Genomic DNA, 19,754 nt, shown 5'->3' with positions numbered 1-19,754 from the left:
ATGATTAATTACTGGCTGAAAATAAAACATATGGATGAAAACACTGATCTCTGAGGCCTATAAACTTTGGACAAAGAAAACATCAGTAATTGGACCACAGACATAACAAAATTACTGAACCTTTTAGAAATTAGTGTTGTTTGCGAAAAAAACAGTATTATCCCATTAGCTACAAAAAAAACTAAAAAATATGTTTGAAAAACACTGCACAGAAGCAATGCATAATGACAAAGGCACTAATCACAAAAATAAACTTCGTACCTACAGACAGCTGAAAACTTATTTTGCACTTGAAAAATACCCTGAAATTATTAAAAAACCCATCCACAGATCATTTATGACTAAACTGTGGATATGTGCCCACATACTTCAGATTGAAGTTGGGCGATATCACAACATAGATAAAGCTCCAAATGGGGACTAATACAAATTTTTGTTGCAGATCTTTTTCAAGGATCTTACTTAACATTCACTTTCCTACAAATTTCTGAACAAAAAGAACCTTCCATGTTCACTTAGTACATCAAAGTTTTGGTCATGGGACTTTTGGCCAGAATTTTTTAACCCAGACTTTTCAACCATGTGTTGTGCTAAAGGTATTTTACTATAAGTAATTTATGTCTTTTATGTATTTTCTTTTGTCTCGTGTGTGTACTTGTGTTTTATTATATTTAATGTCTTTTGACCGCAGATAATGTACCAAAATATATTATTTAGTGTCAAATAAAATATACTATACTACAATTGTTTCTTGTTCACACAGAGTATCCTGTAAACTACTTAATTTTTCACTGATTAGGAATTTCAGCGTTTTGAAGATTTAATGCCATTGTGTGTTTTGTGATCCTACACAACTGCTCCAAAATTTCACAATTTTTTTTTAAAAGTTATAATAGTACACAAAAAGACATGCTGCCTTTGAATATGAATGATCAAGTTATTATTAAGTGAAGATAACAAAAATTAAATAGATAAAGCATGCATGTATATAATGCACATTGGTAAGTCCAGAGCTAGAAATGCTGGCCAAAATTATGTGGTGGATATTTGCCACATTTATAACTTAGTTGTTATGGTTTACATAAGAACTTGATTACCAGTAGTCCATGTGCACATTTAGACGAACACCTGAATACATAGACCAGGAAAGCAAGTCATGGAAGAATAATAGTGGGTGGGGAAAATGAAAGACAAAACAAAACTAACATCACAATTTTACTGTACAGGAAATGACACACCAGTCAGCAATTACAACCTTACAATTACGACTTTTGGAATAAAGTTTTCATGGCCAAAACTTGTGTATACCACTTGAAATGTCATATAGAGTTTTTTTCCTGTGACTTTTCCAACACTCAAACCTACTGATAAGAGTTATCTTGATAACTTTGTATCAAAGATTTGAGATGAAGTAGAAGGCAGTTGTTCATCCGCTTTACAGATAATATAGGATGGGCAGAGAGAGGGTTACCAGTTCTAATTTCTGACCTAAGTTAATATAGGATGGGCAGAGAGAGGGTTACCAGTTCTAATTTCTGACCTAAGTTAATATAGGATGGGCAGAGAGAGGGTTACCAGTTCTAATTTCTGACCTAAGATAATATAGGATGGGCAGAGAGAGGGTTACCAGTTCTAATTTCTGACCTAAGTTAATATAGGATGGGCAGAGAGAGGGTTACCAGTTCTAATTTCTGACCTAAGTTAATATAGAATGGGCAGAGAGAGGGTTACCAGTTCTAATTTCTGACCTAAGTTAATATAGGATGGGCAGAGAGAGGGTTACCAGTTCTAATTTCTGACCTAAGTTAATATAGGATGGGCAGAGAGAGGGTTTAATGCAGCACCAAGATGCATACATACATCTACATGTTTACCTAAAATACGATTCAATTCAGTACAGATATGAGTGTAGGAAACTTAGAAAACTAGGATTTTATCTGCATTCATCCTGCTACTTATAACAATACAGGGTTAGGTTATATAGCCTCTGCCATGTAGTGTGATATATACTAACAAAATCAAGATATTTTGTCATGTGGAAAACAGACAAATAATATCAGAGTCAATGAAAAAGACTTTGTATTGTTTGATTTTCACCTCTCAAGTCTATCAGCACTAATGTCATACAAACCAAAAGAGTATAGACACTTCCGTTTATTGGACAATACAATCCCCCCACAACTGTGTACTCAGTAACCTTTACAAGCCACTTACAGTGTACATATTTGACAGACTCAGATTTAATGCAGTCATAATATTGACTGGGAATAATTGAACAGCCCCCTACCAGAGAGGGACAATATTTACACCCACACCAGTACACAGGACTCCATCCATTTCACATATCATCAATATTTTCCCTTATCCATGTGTTTTTTTCAATTTATTTTTATCAACTTTGCAGTCAATGATACAAATTGTGCAGCATGGTCATTATGCATTCTATTGTTATCAACAAGAACACCCAGGACATCATGCACCTAACAGTGTTTGTTTGTGATACAGTACATACATGATATCAATTTATTTATTAGAAAAGCCCTAGAGAATAATTAATCTAAAATTTGTTATCAGGTAGTGGCGAATTTGGGTAGGAGCACAAGAACCTGGACAGAAGACTGTACCTGCAGATTCTAGAAAATTAATTTGGGTAGGAGCACAAGAACCTGGACAGAAGACTGTACCTGCAGATTCTAGAAAATTAATTTGGGTAGGAGCACAAGAACCTGGACAGAAGACTGTACCTGCAGATTCTAGAAAATTAATTTGTTAGTTTTAAGATGTAACTGTAATGTATAGTTCACAGAATAGAATAAATAGAGTAGAATCTGATAAAACAGAAAGCCATAGAATTAAACAGGATATTTGTGAGTACACTATGCAGGGATGAAAATGTCATGTCCTGGTGCATGTTTAATCACCATTCTTATTAGTTACAGAGGTTAGAAAATCTTTTTCTCAGAACGTCATTGTGACTGTTCTTTTAATAGGCATGTATGTATGTAGGCACCATAGAAGAAGCAGTCTCTTGGCTGATAAAGCTCCACTGTTTGTAATGCATTATCAGAAAAACCATCTGACCCATAGTACAGAGCAGGTTGGATTAAAACAAGCAGCCTGACGGCTGAGATAGCTCCGCTGTTAACAATGCACATTTAAAGAACTGAAGATATCATTAGAAAATGAACAAATCTGAGAGGTACCTATATGTATGGTATCAAAGCAATCTGACTTGCGGTTTTCAACAAGAAGTCGAAAATATCCCTTTTTACCAAAAATCACAAAATTATTCATCAAAATTAGAGAATTGAAGATATCACATAATGAACAAATCTAGGAGAGGTCTACCCAAGGTATATATATACCAAGTATCAAAGCAATAAGAATTCTAGTTTTCAAGAAGAAGTCGAAAAAGTAAAAGGTTGACAAGGATGCCGGAGGACAATCACTCGTATGATAAGCTTTGCTGGACAAAGTTAACAGCAAAGCTAAAAAAATATTTACTAAAATTAGAGAATTGGGGTTATATTTTAATATGAAGAAATCTGTTTAAGGTTCAACCAAGATTGAAAGCAATCAGGCTAGTAGTTTTCAAGTAGCTGATTCATTAACAAGCAGCCTATCGGCTGAGATAGCTCCGCTGTTAGCAATGCACATGGCAATTAAAGAACAGAAGATATCATTAGAAAATGAACAAATCTGAGAGAGGTCCACATGTAGTACCTATATGTATAATATATCAAAGCAATTGGACTTGCGGTTTTCAACAAGAAGTCGAAAATATCACTTTTTACCAAAAATTACAAAAATATTCATCAAAATTAGAGAATTAAAGATATCATTATGAAATGAACAAATCTGAGAGAGGTCCACATGTAGTACCTATATATGTAATATCAAAGCAATTGGACTTGCGGTTTTTAACAAGAAGTCGAAAATATCACTTTTTACCAAAAATTACAAAAATATTCACCAAAATTAGAGAATTAAAGATATCATTACAAAATGAACAAATCTGAGAGAGGTCCACATGTAGTACAATATCAAAGCAATTGGACTTGCGGTTTTCAACAAGAAGTCGAAAATATCACTTTTTACCAAAAATTACAAAAATATTCACCAAAATTAGAGAATTAAAGATATCATTACAAAATGAACAAATCTGAGAGAGGTCCACATGTAGTACCTATAAATGTAATATCAAAGCAATTGGACTTGCGGTTTTCAACAAGAAGTCGAAAATATCACTTTTTACCAAAAATGACAAAAATATTCACCAAAATTAGAGAATTAAAGATATCATTACAAAATGAACAAATCTGAGAGAGGTCCACATGTAGTACCTATATATGTAATATCAAAGCAATTGCACTTGCGGTTTTCAACAAGAAGTCGAAAATATCACTTTTTACTAAAAATGACAAAAATATTCACCAAAATTAGAGAATTGAAGATATGATCATGAAATGAACAAATCTGAGAGAGGTCTACCGAAGGTACATATACACCAAGTATCAAAGCATTCAGGCTTGTAGTTTTCAAGAAGAAGTCGAAAAAGTAAAACATTGACACGGACGACGGACGACGACGGAGACGACGGACAATCACTCATATGATAAGCTCCGCTCGACAAAGTCGACAGCGGAGCTAAAAAGAAGAGTTCATATCATTACAAAATGAACAAATCTGACAGAGGTCCGACCAAGATTCTTACATAATAGGTATCAGAGCAACTGGGCTACCGGGTAGTAGTTTTTCAAAAAGTCAATATTAAATATAATTTTTATCAAAAATGACAGAAACTTTAAAAAATAAATAGAAAATTGAAGATATTGTTGTAATTGAACAAATTTAATAGAGGTCCACCCAAGGTAGCTGAATACCAAGTATTAAAGCAATTGGGCTGGTAGTTTTCAATAAGAAGTCATTTGTAGCAGAAGCTGATGCAGGACCTTAAGCACATGACTGACGGTCACCTATATGAATAGCTACATGCAGTCATATTTGATGACAGTAAAGCTTGATATGTGTGAACATGTCACACTAACATAGTGAAATTTAAACAACTTTGAGATTGTAGTACTAACTATTATGTGACATGAAAGCATAAAACGCTATCACACAATGACCATTCACATTAGTTTTGTAAGTTAAAATTTTGTTTTTTGGCAAAATTGTGTTCAAAGCAAAAGTTGTTTTCTGTATCCCTACGAGGTCCTTCCTCTTGAATTCATAGGACAATAATAAACTATAAACAACGAAATACGTCAGGTTTTGATTAGTATAACTTGTGAACGCTGCATGTCTTGGATTTGATTTTTAGCCAAGTCACTCAAAAATGAAGGGGCTTAAAACTACGATAAGTTTTGCCAACAATGTACTTTGGGCTCTATACTATACTGTATTACCTGCATACCTATATGACTTTTTAAACAAGAGATATGCTGCTGGCATTGAACATGTTTATATGTACTGGGGTATGTATATTGTATTATATTTAACATGATGAAGTGTTGAATGAAAAATAAATGAAAAATGACACAAAAGATAATATATCAACTGAAACACTGTCTATCTATGAATCAGTACCATGATCCACTGGTCACCATATTTATGATCTTGTGAGAAGTACTGGTGTGAACATAATATTATGATATCTTTACCTTTTGAATTATCGAGTTGCAACTTACACTAGTGTAACTTGTTTTAGCGAGAACAAAATATGGATGATTTGCAAGACATACTTATCAGACCAATATCATTGATTAAAATCCCATTATGGCATCAGTGCCAGTTTTAACAATTATGGATATATTTAAGATTTAAATCCAATTGAATGTACACGGCTGTGGATTAAATCAGCAGCATGGCACATGTTTTAGTGATATAAGTTAATTTATACAAATAACAATTACCCACATAATGCAGCCATGGAGCTGGCGAAAGCCATAGAGCTAGCGCAAGGAATGGAGGTTGCAGCAAAAAATGCAACTGACATACAGTCAATGAAATCCGTAATAAATCCCCAGGGGAGGGAAGAGAAGGTCCATAAAGTACAAGAAACCCACCCACAGAGAAATAGAAGGAAGTATAGAAAATCTGGTAGAAGTGGTAACCATGGCAACAATAGTCAAACTCGTAGAGGTAGTCAAGCTGGAAATTCACAGCTGTGTTTCAGATGTTTAGGGAAGAATCATTCGCCTGATGTTTGCCGCTACAAAGATGCTGAGTGCTATGAATGTAGGAAAATAAGGCACATCTCCAAAGCATGTAGAAGTAAGAAGCAAACAGGTAGACCAACAGTGAAACGAAATGATCAACATGTCACTAACATAGTGGAAGAAGACTCAGAAATTAATGACACTTCCTATACAATGTTTAACGTTAGTTCAGGACATGAGAAAGTACACCCCATAGAGGCAGATTTTATAATTAATAATCAGTGTGTTAAAATGCAAATAGACACTGGTGCATCTGTTTCATTGATGAGTAAAGGGACTTATGACACAATATTGGCTAATATTCCAATTGTTCAGAATGCACATGCAGTATTACGTACATATACTGGTGAACAGATAAAAGTTGTAGGAACTCTTAATGTAGATGTTAAATATGATAATCAGATAGCAAATGTACCTATTGTAATTGTAGAAGGTAGTGGTCCTGATTTAGTAGGTTGTGATTGGTTGAAAGTCTTTCGGTTAAGATGGGCAGAAACTTGTCATGTTAAAGTAGCTATGGCTCATGAATCACTGATAAAACAGTATTCAAATATATTTCAGGATGTGTTAGGTACTGTCAAGAAAGTGACAGGGAAAATCTATGTTGATCCTAATGCCCAGCCGAAGTTCTTTAAACCACGTCCTGTACCGTATGTGATGAAGGATAAGGTAGAATCTGAATTGATGCGACTTCAACAGGAAGGTGTAATCGACCTGTTTAGTTTTCTGATTGGGCTGCACCTATTGTATCTGTATTGAAAGGTAACGGTCAAATACGTATTTGTGGAGATTACAAAGTAACCATAAATCAAGTTGCGAAACTCGACTTGTATCAGATTCCACGAATCGAAGATCTTTATGCAACCCTGAGTGGTGGACAGACTTTCACTAAGCTTGATTTAAGTAATGCCTACTTACAACTGCCACTAGATGATAAATCTAAGGAGTTCACAACAATAAATACACACCGTGGACTTTTCAGATATAATCGCTTACCATTCGGAGTATCATCAGCTCCAGCGATTTGGCAAAAGTGTATGGACAGTCTCCTACAAGGAATTCCGCATGTACATGTATGTGTATTTATTGATGACATTCTGATCACAGGAGAGACAGAAGCTGAACACTTACACAATTTCGGTATTGAATAAATTGTCTGAAGCTGGAATTCGTGCTCGAAAAGAGTAATGTGTTTTACAAACGAAAGAAGTAGAGTATCTCGGATACCGTATCGATGCAGTGGGCCTACATCCACTGGAAAGTAAAGTTCGCGCGTTGATGGATGCTCCTGTTCCGCGTAACATAACTGAATTAAAATCGTACCTGGGACTTCTTAACTACTACGGTCGTTTCGTATCCAACCTGTCAACCGTGTTAGCACCACTGCATATATTTCTGAACAAGAATACTAAATGGCACTGGGGAGTGAAGCAAGATAAATCATTTAACGAATCTAAGAGATTGTTAAATTCTTCGAAAGTACTTGTTCACTACGATCCAACGAAAGAATTGATACTTGCATGCGATGCGTCACCCTACGGAGTCGGTGCTGTTCTCTCTCACGTAATGCCAGATGGTTGTGAGAAACCGATTAGCTTCGCATCACGCACATTAGCACCCGCCGAGAAGAATTATTCTCAACTAGAGAAAGAGGGACTAGCGGTAATATTTGGAGTGAAGAAGTTTCATTCTTACTTGTTTGGTAGACATTTTGAAATTCTAAATGATCACAAACCGTTGCAAACCTTGTTTAATGAAGCAAAAGGTGTCCCAACAATGACATCATCGCGAGTCCAATGATGGAATCTCACATTATCCGCTTATGAGTCGATTACCACTGCAAGATCAACCGTCCAACATTCCTATACCTACTGATACCGTGTTACTGATGGAATTCCTAGACACATCACCTGTAACGTCAGAGGATATCAAACGATGGACAGATCGTGATCCAGTATTATCACGAGTTCGTAGATTCATTACTAACAGTTGGCCAAATACAGTTTACGAGAAATCCGTTGAGCCAGAACTCAAACCATACTTCGTTCATAAATCCGAATTGAGTGTTCAAGATGACATAGTTCTATAGGGCAGTAAAGTCATTGTGTCGCCACAAGGACGATCGCGTATACTAGAAATGTTACATGAATCGCACCCAGGAATAGTTCACATGAAAGCATTCACTCGAAATTATGTATGGTGGCCATATCTAAATGATGAAATAGAGACTACTGTTTGCTAATGCAGTACTTGCCAAGTTAATGCGAAATTGCCCGCACCTATACCAATGCATCCATGGGAATACCCAAAAGGACCATGGGATCGCATACATATTGATTACGCAGGACCGTTTCTTCATCAAATGTTTCTAATCATCACCTGTGCATATTCAAAATGGATGGAAGTATTCCCGATGAAATCCACAACAGCTGAAGCTACAGTAGAGAAACTACGTATTGTGTTTGCACAGCATGGATTACCATCTACAGCCGTATCCGATAATGGTCCACAGTTTGTCAGCCATGAGTTTAAGACATTCATGCGAGCGAATGGAGTTAAACACATAACTTCCGCACCATACCATCCTGGATCCAATGGTTTGGCAGAGCGATCTATACAAACATTTAAGGAAGGGATGAAGAAGTTGAATAAGGGGAGTATTGCATCCAGAGTATCACAATTTTTACTCAAATACCGGACTACACCACATTCCACAACAGGAAAGTCACCAGACATATTACTGTGTAGAAGAAAGTTGAAAACTCACCTTGACCTACTTCAACCTGATGAAGCAGCGAAAGTGCGACGTGCACAGACAACTCAGAAATTATGGCATGATACACACTCGAAAGGGAGAGAATTCTCTATTGGAGATACCGTATTTGCTTAGAATTTTAAATCTGGTGTACGTTGGTTAAATGGCATAGTCATTGGAAATGAAGGTTCTTCTTTTATAATTAAATTACTTGATGGATGCACAATAAGACGCCATGCAGATCATCTCAGAAAGTCAGTGTTAGATCTTAGTGCTGATACCAAGTTAGATTCATATAGTGATAGTGAAATAGTCAGTAGTGATTCCGTTTATTCCAACCACTACACAGATTGGTGTACCCAAAATCCCTGATAGCATAATTCCAAAATCATCAGATTTAGGAAATTTACCTAGTACACCAAAACCTGTTGAGTTACGACGTTCAACTCGAATTAAAAGAGCACCAGAACGTTTAGATTTGTAAAATGTTTATTACAGTCAGTAATGTGTTCTTACTTTGAAGTTACAAAAAAAAAAAAAAAAATGTTTGAGCAACCTTAATTTTGTATTTCAAAGCAAAATCAGAGCAGGGAAGGTGAATGCTGAAGATTCACTAGCGAGGGTGATTTGTGCTGGAAAACCTCTCCCCTCTAGTTAGGTTAATTGTTATTTATATTGTTGTAATTTTTGAAGTTCTTATTGAAGGCAAATTGCAGAACTCTTATGCACACAACTAGCATTTGTATGTATTCAAAAGCTTAAGGAAGGGGAAGTGTAGTATATTCACTTTTCATTATACTTGTGAGATGACCCTTGACCTTATCACAGTTAGTCATTTGAGACGCCCCCTTAACGAGTGTCGTCTGCGCCTGGAAATGCCCGCCATGTTTGTAAGCTCCGTAACCAAAATAAACCTGTTACTGCCTTGATCTTGTGTTTCTTGTGTGGATACATTACAACAGTGTGTCATCAACTCATAATACCAGTAACGCTGTTTTTTGCAGGAGCTCAACAACTCCCAGTATGCATCTTTGTAAGAGAACTGAGTGGGCAGGTTTACTTAACACAGTTGTTCTAGAAAATATTGAGGGAAAATCATTTAAAAAACAAAGGGTGGCTGTGAACTATCAGAAACATTTCCTTATTCAGTTGAATATTATATCATTGAAATATTTTCTCCCTTACTTAGAAAACCCTTTACATAATATTAGAAGTCATCCTCACTTTCTCATTGTCCATTGATTTAAAACACCACCCATGGCAACCTGTGGAGTAGGATTCTAAGGTGGATGGAGCTACACTAAGGTTCCTGTCAAACATGTATGGTGAGGAAAGCAGTGGTGTAGATAGCTTGTCAATGAATTTCATCAACTTTCCTTGACTACATGCGCGGCCTGAGATAACAAAACAGCAAATTTGAACATATTATCTTTTACGGCTTCTGAGTTTTATCCAAGCATATAGAATGCCCATAGATTAAAGACGATACTACTGTCGGCGGTGGTGAAGGTAGACCTAAGACGATACTACTGTCGGCGGTGGTGAAGGTAGACCTAAGACGATACTACTGTCGGCGGTGGTGAAGGTAGACCTAACGCTGTCTTTACTGACTTGACTCCAGTAAAAATGTTTTGCGTAAATAGATTTCTCAAGACATCTGTGGAGTCATAGACTAATCATCACTCACCATGAGCCAAGAGTAGAACAAAAATTAACACTGAATACAAATTTTGTCCAGGTCAGGCAGAGAAATCATCAGATAATTGAAATAGTTTGACAAAATAGAATATTGATATTGTCACAAAATGAACATGTCCTAATTGGTTCAATGAAACAAACAAATGACATGATGAACAAATCATTGTCAATGACATAGTCCCCGTGATGTTTTTAGTGACTTTGTGCAAATCAGGTAATTAATATGCACAGATTAGAGTGTAAAACTAATTAGGTCTTCACAATGTCACAGACCAATGTACCAAGTTTCATTGAAACGTGATTAGAACCAAAAAATTATGAATAATTATGCTAACTAGGAAATAATATGAACAGCTTTTAACCCCAAACTAATCAGGTCTGTGCATTGTTCTAAAGCAACTACGTACCACGTTTCATTGGAATGGAATAATTACTACTAGAGGCATAAGTGTGAAAGCTGAAAAATGGTAATTATGCACTAATATGCACAAATACATTGTACTAGTAATTACCCCAAATTAGTAAGGTCTCTAAATAGTTTTGGCCGTTTGCCATTTTTTCACCCAGTTTTCCACAATTTTTGATGCCAATGTTGCAGGCTGTTTGTGGCATACTTCATCAGCAAAGTGACAAATATTTATGTTAACCATGTTTTAACAAAGTAATGAAACTGTCAGAAACTCTAGCATCTCATTGTAGCATCTCCCCACCTTGTCATTAAGGGTGCATATTAAATACACACTGCAGTGGTTCAATCTGTCAAGGGTTAGTTTGGAGGGGTGACCCAAAACAATTGTTCCTTGGTTAGCGAACATGACACATACAGACAGGCTAACTTAACTGCAAAGACTTCCATTGCGTGCTTTGAACATGGGAGTCAAAAACATTATTCACAATGTCTAACAGAAGTGCTTGATTTAGATACATTTTTAACTTTTAAATTAAAATGGCCTCCAATTGGCCATCTTGAATCAGACTGTCTGATATATTATTGAGCACATGTGCGAAGTTTGACCAAAATGAGGTACATCAAGGTCCCATAATGTGCAATGTATGTACTTTGATGAAAATCCATCTATACACAACCAAGATCTGGTTTCAGAAAGGAATAAATACTTGACTTTGATGAATTTTCAACATTAAAATGGCCGCCATCTTGAATATACATTCATATGAGCGACAAAATGTATGTTGTATATACACAGTTTAAACATGATTGGTCAAGACAAGTCAGAGATACAGCTCCAGAACCACATTCAATAAAACAAAATGACCACCGATCAGCAATTTTAAATCTAATCTGAAAAACAAAATGATATGCACTAAGGTCTCCCAAGTTTGATCAAAATCCATTCATATAGAACTGAGATCTTCGACCATTTGGCCATCTTGAATCAGATCATAAAACAAATAGACATGCATATGTATGCTAAAATATATGTCTATATGAAGTAGGAATGTGAGATACAGGCTCGGGCAGATGGACAGACAGATTGACGCACACACACACACACACACAGAGGTCAATCCATAAGTCCCCATTTTCATCCAAATGGTTGACTTACAAATTGGAATAAGGTCACCCCAGGGCACCTACAGACACAATATAAAAGCAGCTCAAATGATAGTTTTTAAGATGAAGTCTCATTTACAAAAAGTTGACAACGAACAGACGAACAGTCAGTCATACCATTAGCTCCACATCTGCTGCCTAACAGGAATTGAGAATGACTATGAAAAAAAAAATCCAGGCTGTAATCGAGTTGTCAGTAAGAATCAGGAAAAAAAAAATAAACAGATTAACATCAAAACAAAACTTAAGTTGTTGTGTATGTATGTAAATGTTTACAGACATGCTCACAACTGTGAACCAGTGAAGGCAATTATGCTAGCTAGCAGCCAACTCATTTCATTTTCACCTCAAAATGGCACAACATGCCAGGCAATTGCTACAAGCTGTGAGATGAATGTAACATATGTGATACAGCCTGTTATGTGGGTCACACTTTTCACATGCACTCTGTCAGCAGGGAAAACTTTAGCATATACATAGGTATCAAATTACATCTCTACCATACAGTACTTGCTCCTTCAAAACATCTGTATGCTGGATAATTGAAAGTGTCATCAATTAATTATGCAAATGAGCCTATTGTTAAATAAATTTTAATCTTGATGATTAATTATTCTTTGACTATTTCACAATTTTAACTTTCAATTTCAAAATCAATTATGAGTTTTTAAGTACAAATTTCCAGATTGAAAGATGAAATTTAGAGACAAAAATTCTTAAATTTAAGGTTGAGACTTACAGATTTACATTTACGAATTTGGCCCATTTACATTGTATACACCATGCATTACATTACATGCAAGAAATTTTAAAATACAATTAGCAGAAAATGCACACATAAAACTCCCAGGAACTACTTCCTAGTTAAGGATATCATATTTTTACAGACAACAATTGCATCTTTTCTCTACAGATAACATTTCATGTTTAATCATTTCAATCACTGTTGTCATGGCAATAAGTTTATCATGATCAACAGATAGAAAAAATCTAGAATTTATATGATTCCTTGTTAAACTATGTGATTTTTATTGTAATTATAAATGAAAGACAATATTTATAGACAGAAGAAACATACACAACTGGTGGCACAATTGATGAATAATGCGAATTTTAAAAACGTACCAATGCACTTTCATGAAAGTTGAACCTGCGGAAGTGACCCTGGTGAGTGATATAGTCCAATGTTATGGGATTCTTGAACACTTGTTGTATGTATTAGTTTACATAGGTCAGGTGACTCATGCCATAATAACATTATGACACATTAAATGACTTATTTAAGTAGTTTCACTGAACATATCCATATCCCTGTTTTGAATTTTTACATCAACAAAGACATGTTATTTTCATCAGGAAATAAAAAAAAAACATAGACCAACTTGTTTAAGGCCATCATCAGTTGAAAAATTTAACAATGTAAAATGACATATGTATCAAGTACAATAAAAATTATCTCAATATTTATTATTCAAAATTTATCTTTTATATTTTGACAGTTCGTTATCGGTTATAAAGTTAACCATACAGTGCTTTTTATAGAGAGTAAAACTTGTATTAATCTCCTGAATGTGGACAGATTTTGTCACAGCCCACCTGTTTTGAGACCTTTTTAATGATATGAATATCTAAGTAAAAATATTTGTCAATTCAATCATTTAATGTTATTGGTTCACAAAGGTAATTCTCACCACCAGCCTTATTTCTACTATTGTACTGTGAATCAGACAGTAATCATGATAAGGATGACATTTTGTTAAAGTCACTGCTTTAAAAATCCCAGTCAAATATAAAGTGATTTGCTGAAAAACACATTCTGTATCCTACTTACTTTTGTTTTCAACAATTTGTTGGTATATTATTTTCATAAATTCAGTGACTTATTGCTGCAGCAAATTTGCCATGGAGACCATATACTTAAGATTATTATCATTGATGTAAATGGTAAATATTATCTAGATTATCATGAACTCATCTAAATATCTCATCCATAAGTTCAAAGTAGGCAATGAGTCACTCAAGAGAAATGCATGACATTCTGTATAATGTCCTCATAACATAGTTTCCACTAAATTAAGGTCACCAACAACAGATCAATTTCATATTCTCAGTATTAAAGTGTATTACTGTAAATGTAAAATGACACATGAGTTGATTAAGCCCTTTAAACTACAGTGAATCACTAAAACAATATAACAGATTAAACTTAAAAATAATAATAAAACTGTATATGGGCATTTTATATAAAAAATTTAGTATAAAATGAATGGAAAAAATATTTATTATTTTATCAACATTGATCAAAACTACTTTGTTTTCGCATTTAGATATCTATACACTGACAAACTGATTGTGATTTGAGCATACATATCAAATATCTCAACTCAGTCATGCATATAGTGTTGTATTTAAGTCCCATCAGAGTTTAGCATAATTGGGGAGGGAGGGGGGGGGGGTAATGTGTGCACATGTCATTTCTTTTAAGTTATAGTTTAAGAAAAAGCAAAAGTTAATTTTATTCTCATAAAAAATTCAATATTAAAAAACAATTTCCAAATAAAAAGCATGCGCCTGCATTGATTTTAGAAAACAAATTGACCAGCAGCTTTTTATTGTTTCTATGCCTAAACGCTAAAGAAGCTGTCCACAAATACATTCAAAGAATCTATCTATGTCTATGTAATTTGGTTGTCATTTAAACAAAATGTTGGCCAAGTGAGCATCTGAATAAATGTAGTAGAACCACATACACTCTCTAAAACTTCCCCCTCTTATCCATTGTGGTTCTACACTGTATTTTTGAGTGCCATGGTAAACTTTATTCAATTTCTATAACTTTGTTAGTTTTTTACATACTTTAAATTATAACTGAGAAATGTTAGGTTATGAAATTCACCAACTGACTTTATCTATTTTGCAGATATGAAAAAATAAATACCCATACAAAAATGTTAAAACGCAAATTTTAAAATAAATTTTCTATGCAATGAAAGAATAAAGAAAAAAACATGTATACTTTAATTTGGCCAGAACCAAATCTTAATTGCTGTTTAAATTTTATTCTTTATTATTACCAGTAACAAACCTTGATATCTTCAACATTAATCAAAGAAAGCTAGGAAAGAACCCCTGTGTGCTGAAGATATTGGAGGCATGAAGTTAGCACATGTGCTTATATTAGAGCAAGTACATCATTTAAAAATATAACTGCAAGCAATGATCTGGGGAGAAGGGTTCAAGTAGCTATAGTTTAACAATTTTAATATGAAATGAAATAATTACCATATATGACTTGATATTTGGTCATATATCTTGTCAGACAAAATTATAGCACCAGTTGCATGTCCCCTATCAGCAACATTGCTTATATCACATTGATTTCAACCCCAAACACATTATCCTAGGGCATCTATGTACCACATTTCATCAAAATCTGTTGAATGGTACTTGAGAAACATATGAAAATGCCAAAAATGTGCTAATCAATATGCAAATTACGTTATTAATATGCATCGATTTTTAACCCAAAACTAATCAGGTCTATTAAATAGCAAATAGAGGTCACAGGGTCAAATGTACAAAGTTGAAATGTTAAGATTAGTACTTTAAACATCAGCAGAAAATTTACTAATTATACAAATTAGGTAATTAATATGCACAATTATTAATCCAATACTTATCAGGTCTGTGCATTGTCTTATGACATATGTACCAAGTTGTAATGTGATGATTAGTATTTGAGATATCAGTGGAAAAGATGAAAATTGACAAATCATTATGAAAATTAGGTAATTATTATGCATGGCATTTCTACCCAAAACTAATCAGGTCTGCACATTGTCCCAGAGCATTCAGGTTTCATTAAATTCCAATGAGTGGTTCTTTAGATATCAGTGGAACAGTCATGGAACAGCTAAAATGAGCTAATTATCATGCAAATTAGGTAATTAACAAGTCATTGTCAATGACACGTCCCCGTTCCGTTCATATTTGAGTGACATATACATTCAAAGCAGATCATGACCGAAATGCACCTGCATATGTACAACACATTGTGCTAAATCTGAACAAAATCCATCCATGCATGACTGAGATCCGGTTCTGGAATTGTGAAAATACGTGATTTTGATGCATTTTCGGCCTTAAAATGGCCATCATTCCGCTATTGTTAAGCAGATCATGAAACAAATGCACATATCTATTTGTGACATGATGTACCATGTGTGTGTGAAGTTTGAACTTGATCAATCCAGACATGTCTTGGATACGGATCCAGAACTGAATTCTTTAACAAAATGGCCGCCAGTCGGCCATTTCGAACTTGATCCGAAAAAAAAAAGACGTGCATCAAGGTCCTATTATGTTTAATGTATGTACCAAATTTGAATGAAATCCGTCCATGCATAACTGAGATCCGGGTCCGGAATGGTGAAAATGTGCGATTTCAATGCATTTTCGGCCTTAAAGCGGCCGCCATTTGGCTATCGTTAATGAGATCATGAAACAAATGCACATACATATTTGTGACATGATGTACCTTGTGTGTGTGAAGTTTGAACTCGATCAATCCAAGCATGTCTCAGATACGGATCCAGAACTGAATTCTTTAAAACAAAATGGCCGCCAGTCGGCCATTTCGAACCCGATCCAAAAAAAAAAATGACGTGCATCAAGGTCCTATTATGTTTAATGTATGTACCAAATTTGAACAAAATCCGTCCATGCATAACTGAGATCCGGGTCCGGAATGGTGAAAATGTGCGATTTTGATGCATTTTCGGCCTTAAAATGGCCGCTATTCGGCTATCGTTAATGAGATCATGAAACAAATGCACATACATATTTGTGACATGATGTACCTTGTGTGTGTGAAGTTTGAACTTGATCAATCCAGACATGTCTCGGATACGGATCCAGAACTGAATTCTTTAAAACAAAATGGCCGCCAGTCGGCTATTTCGAACTTGATCCGAAAAAAAAAAAGACGTGCATCAAGGTCCTATTATGTTTAATGTATGTACCAAATTTGAACAAAATCCATCCATGCATAACTGAGATACGGGTCCGGAATGGTGAAAATGTGCGATTTCAATGCATTTTCGGCCTTAAAGCGGCCCCCATTTGGCTATCGTTAATGAGATCATGAAACAAATGCACATACATATTTGTGACATGATGTACCTTGTGTGTGTGAAGTTTGAACTCGATCAATCCAAGCATGTCTCAGATACGGATCCAGAACTGAATTCTTTAAAACAAAATGGCCACTAGTCGGCCATTTCGAACCCGATCCAAAAAAAAAAATGACGTGCATCAAGGTCCTATTATGTTTAATGTATGTACCAAATTTGAACAAAATCCGTCCATGCATAACTGAGATCCGGGTCCGGAATGGTGAAAATGTGCGATTTTGATGCATTTTCGGCCTTAAAATGGCCGCTATTCGGCTATCGTTAATCGGATCATGAAAAAAATGCATGTGCATATGTCCCATATAATGTGTGATGTATGAGTGAAGTTTGAACTTAATCGGTCCATGCATGTTCGAGATACAGGTGATCACGGACGGACAGACGCACGGACGCACACAGGGCAAAACATAAGTCCCCGTTTTCGGACTGCGTCCGAACGGGGACTAATAAGCACTGATTTTAACCAAAACCTAATCAAATCTGTGCATTAGCATCTATGCATCAAGTTTCATAAAAAAACCAACATAATGTTCTTGAGATATCAGTGGATCAGACAGACAAACACACACATGCCTTTATTGTGTGCCTTGCACATGGGAGTCAAAAATATTGACATTACAAAATATATACAGAAATCAGGACGGGAAATTCTGCCCTATGTTTGGAACGACAATAATGAAGTTAAATACCACAAGACATTTGACAGCATATACCATATATTGAGATCTAATTTAATAACACCAGCAACTAGTAATAGATCCATTAGATAATTAAACTATTTAATTAAATCAATGTATGTTCAATTAAGTTGTCCATTGCAGGTTATGTACATCTACTACCCATCAATGTCATACTCACAAATACCAACGTTATAAATAGAACATATCACATTCTGTAATATCATATCACTCCTCATAAAGAGATCTGTCTAAGGATGATGATATGATATTGTTAGTAAACTTAAAAACATTCAAACAGATTTATTTAAAATTGCATTTCAACTTTATAAATGCTTTAACTGTGTGTATTGCTGATTAACTCTTGTATTACAATTGAAGTCTCCATAGACCACAATATATGCACATAGAGCCAACCATAAGTTGTAAATATACATCTTTTCTAGTTTAAAATTATAAAAAAATATATCAAAAGTTGACTCAGTTGAGTCATTATAAATGTGTTAATTCAAATCATTAATTTTGGTTTTCACTAAAATCACAAATCTACAGTCGATTATTCTGAAAATCAAATCAAATTTTTAACAGTTTGAAATAAAAACATCCCTTGCAAAAAGTTGTATCCTTACAACTTGATACTTAATGATATGGGAAACCTATAAAAGGCTGAAAACTGCATTAAGACAAGGCAGTTTGAAATTTTTGAACCATGGCATATTAAATACTTTACTTTAAAAATATGTACAAGAGCATGTTCAGTTGAATAGACATTTGACTGGTTATCTTAGGAATATTACATTTCTACAATATGATGTGAAAAACCACATGAATTCAACTAATGAGACACTCACATTACAGTTGGACCATATAAAAGTATAGAGAAACTCAAAAGACCAAGCTCAGCCACTCCACCCCCTTCACACTCTATTCACTTTCATAAACATCAATAATATAATCTTGTACTTACTGCGTAACTGTTGACAATTCCTTGGATCATCACGTTTTATTAGTTGTATTTTCTATAATATTTCATATGGTATTTGGTGACCATTGGCATCATGTTGTACTTTAATTGTGTCCAATAATGGCATACTTCTACTGTCATAAACTATCAATGAATCTGAAACTAACAACAATACATTTACTGTCAATAATATTCAGAAATTCTAAACACAACAATATAATTATTGTCAACAGTGTTCATAAATTCTAAACATAACACATTTACTGTCAACAGTGTTCATAAATTCTAAACATAACACATTTACTGTCAACAGTGTTCATAAATTCTAAACAACACATTTACTGTCAACAGTGTTCATAAATTCTAAACACAACACATTTACTGTCAACAGTGTTCATAAATTCTAAACATAACACATTTACTGTCAGCAGTGTTCATAAATTCTAAACAAAACACATTTACTGTCAACAGTGTTCATAAATTCTAAACACAACACATTTACTGTCAACAGTGTTCATAAATTCTAAACAAAACACATTTACTGTCAACAGTGTTCATAAATTCTAAACACAACACATTTACTGTCAACAGTGTTCATAAATTCTAAACACAACACATTTACTGTCAACAGTGTTCATAAATTCTAAACACAACACATTTACTGTCAACAGTGT

At 34.6% G+C, this 19,754-nt stretch overlaps 1 protein-coding gene across 2 annotated transcripts in view; it reads right to left on the bottom strand.

The window, feature by feature from the left end:
* The window catches only part of LOC102808232 (DNA repair protein RAD51 homolog 2-like), a 119,503-nt gene that overhangs the window by 18,126 nt on the left and 81,623 nt on the right, over positions 1–19,754 (bottom strand). For both annotated transcript variants that reach the window (XM_085495546.1, XM_085495541.1), the window contains exon 11: positions 19,084–19,242. In XM_085495546.1, the coding sequence (XP_085351672.1) occupies positions 19,136–19,242 (107 nt within the window). In that variant the 3' untranslated portion in view covers positions 19,084–19,135. The remainder of the gene's footprint in view (positions 1–19,083; positions 19,243–19,754) is intronic.

This window comes from Saccoglossus kowalevskii, chromosome 2 (genome assembly GCF_978046115.1).
Source record: "Saccoglossus kowalevskii chromosome 2, keSacKowa6.1, whole genome shotgun sequence".
Classification (NCBI taxonomy): Eukaryota; Metazoa; Hemichordata; class Enteropneusta; family Harrimaniidae; genus Saccoglossus; species Saccoglossus kowalevskii.
This window is presented reverse-complemented; position numbering and strand designations above follow the sequence as displayed.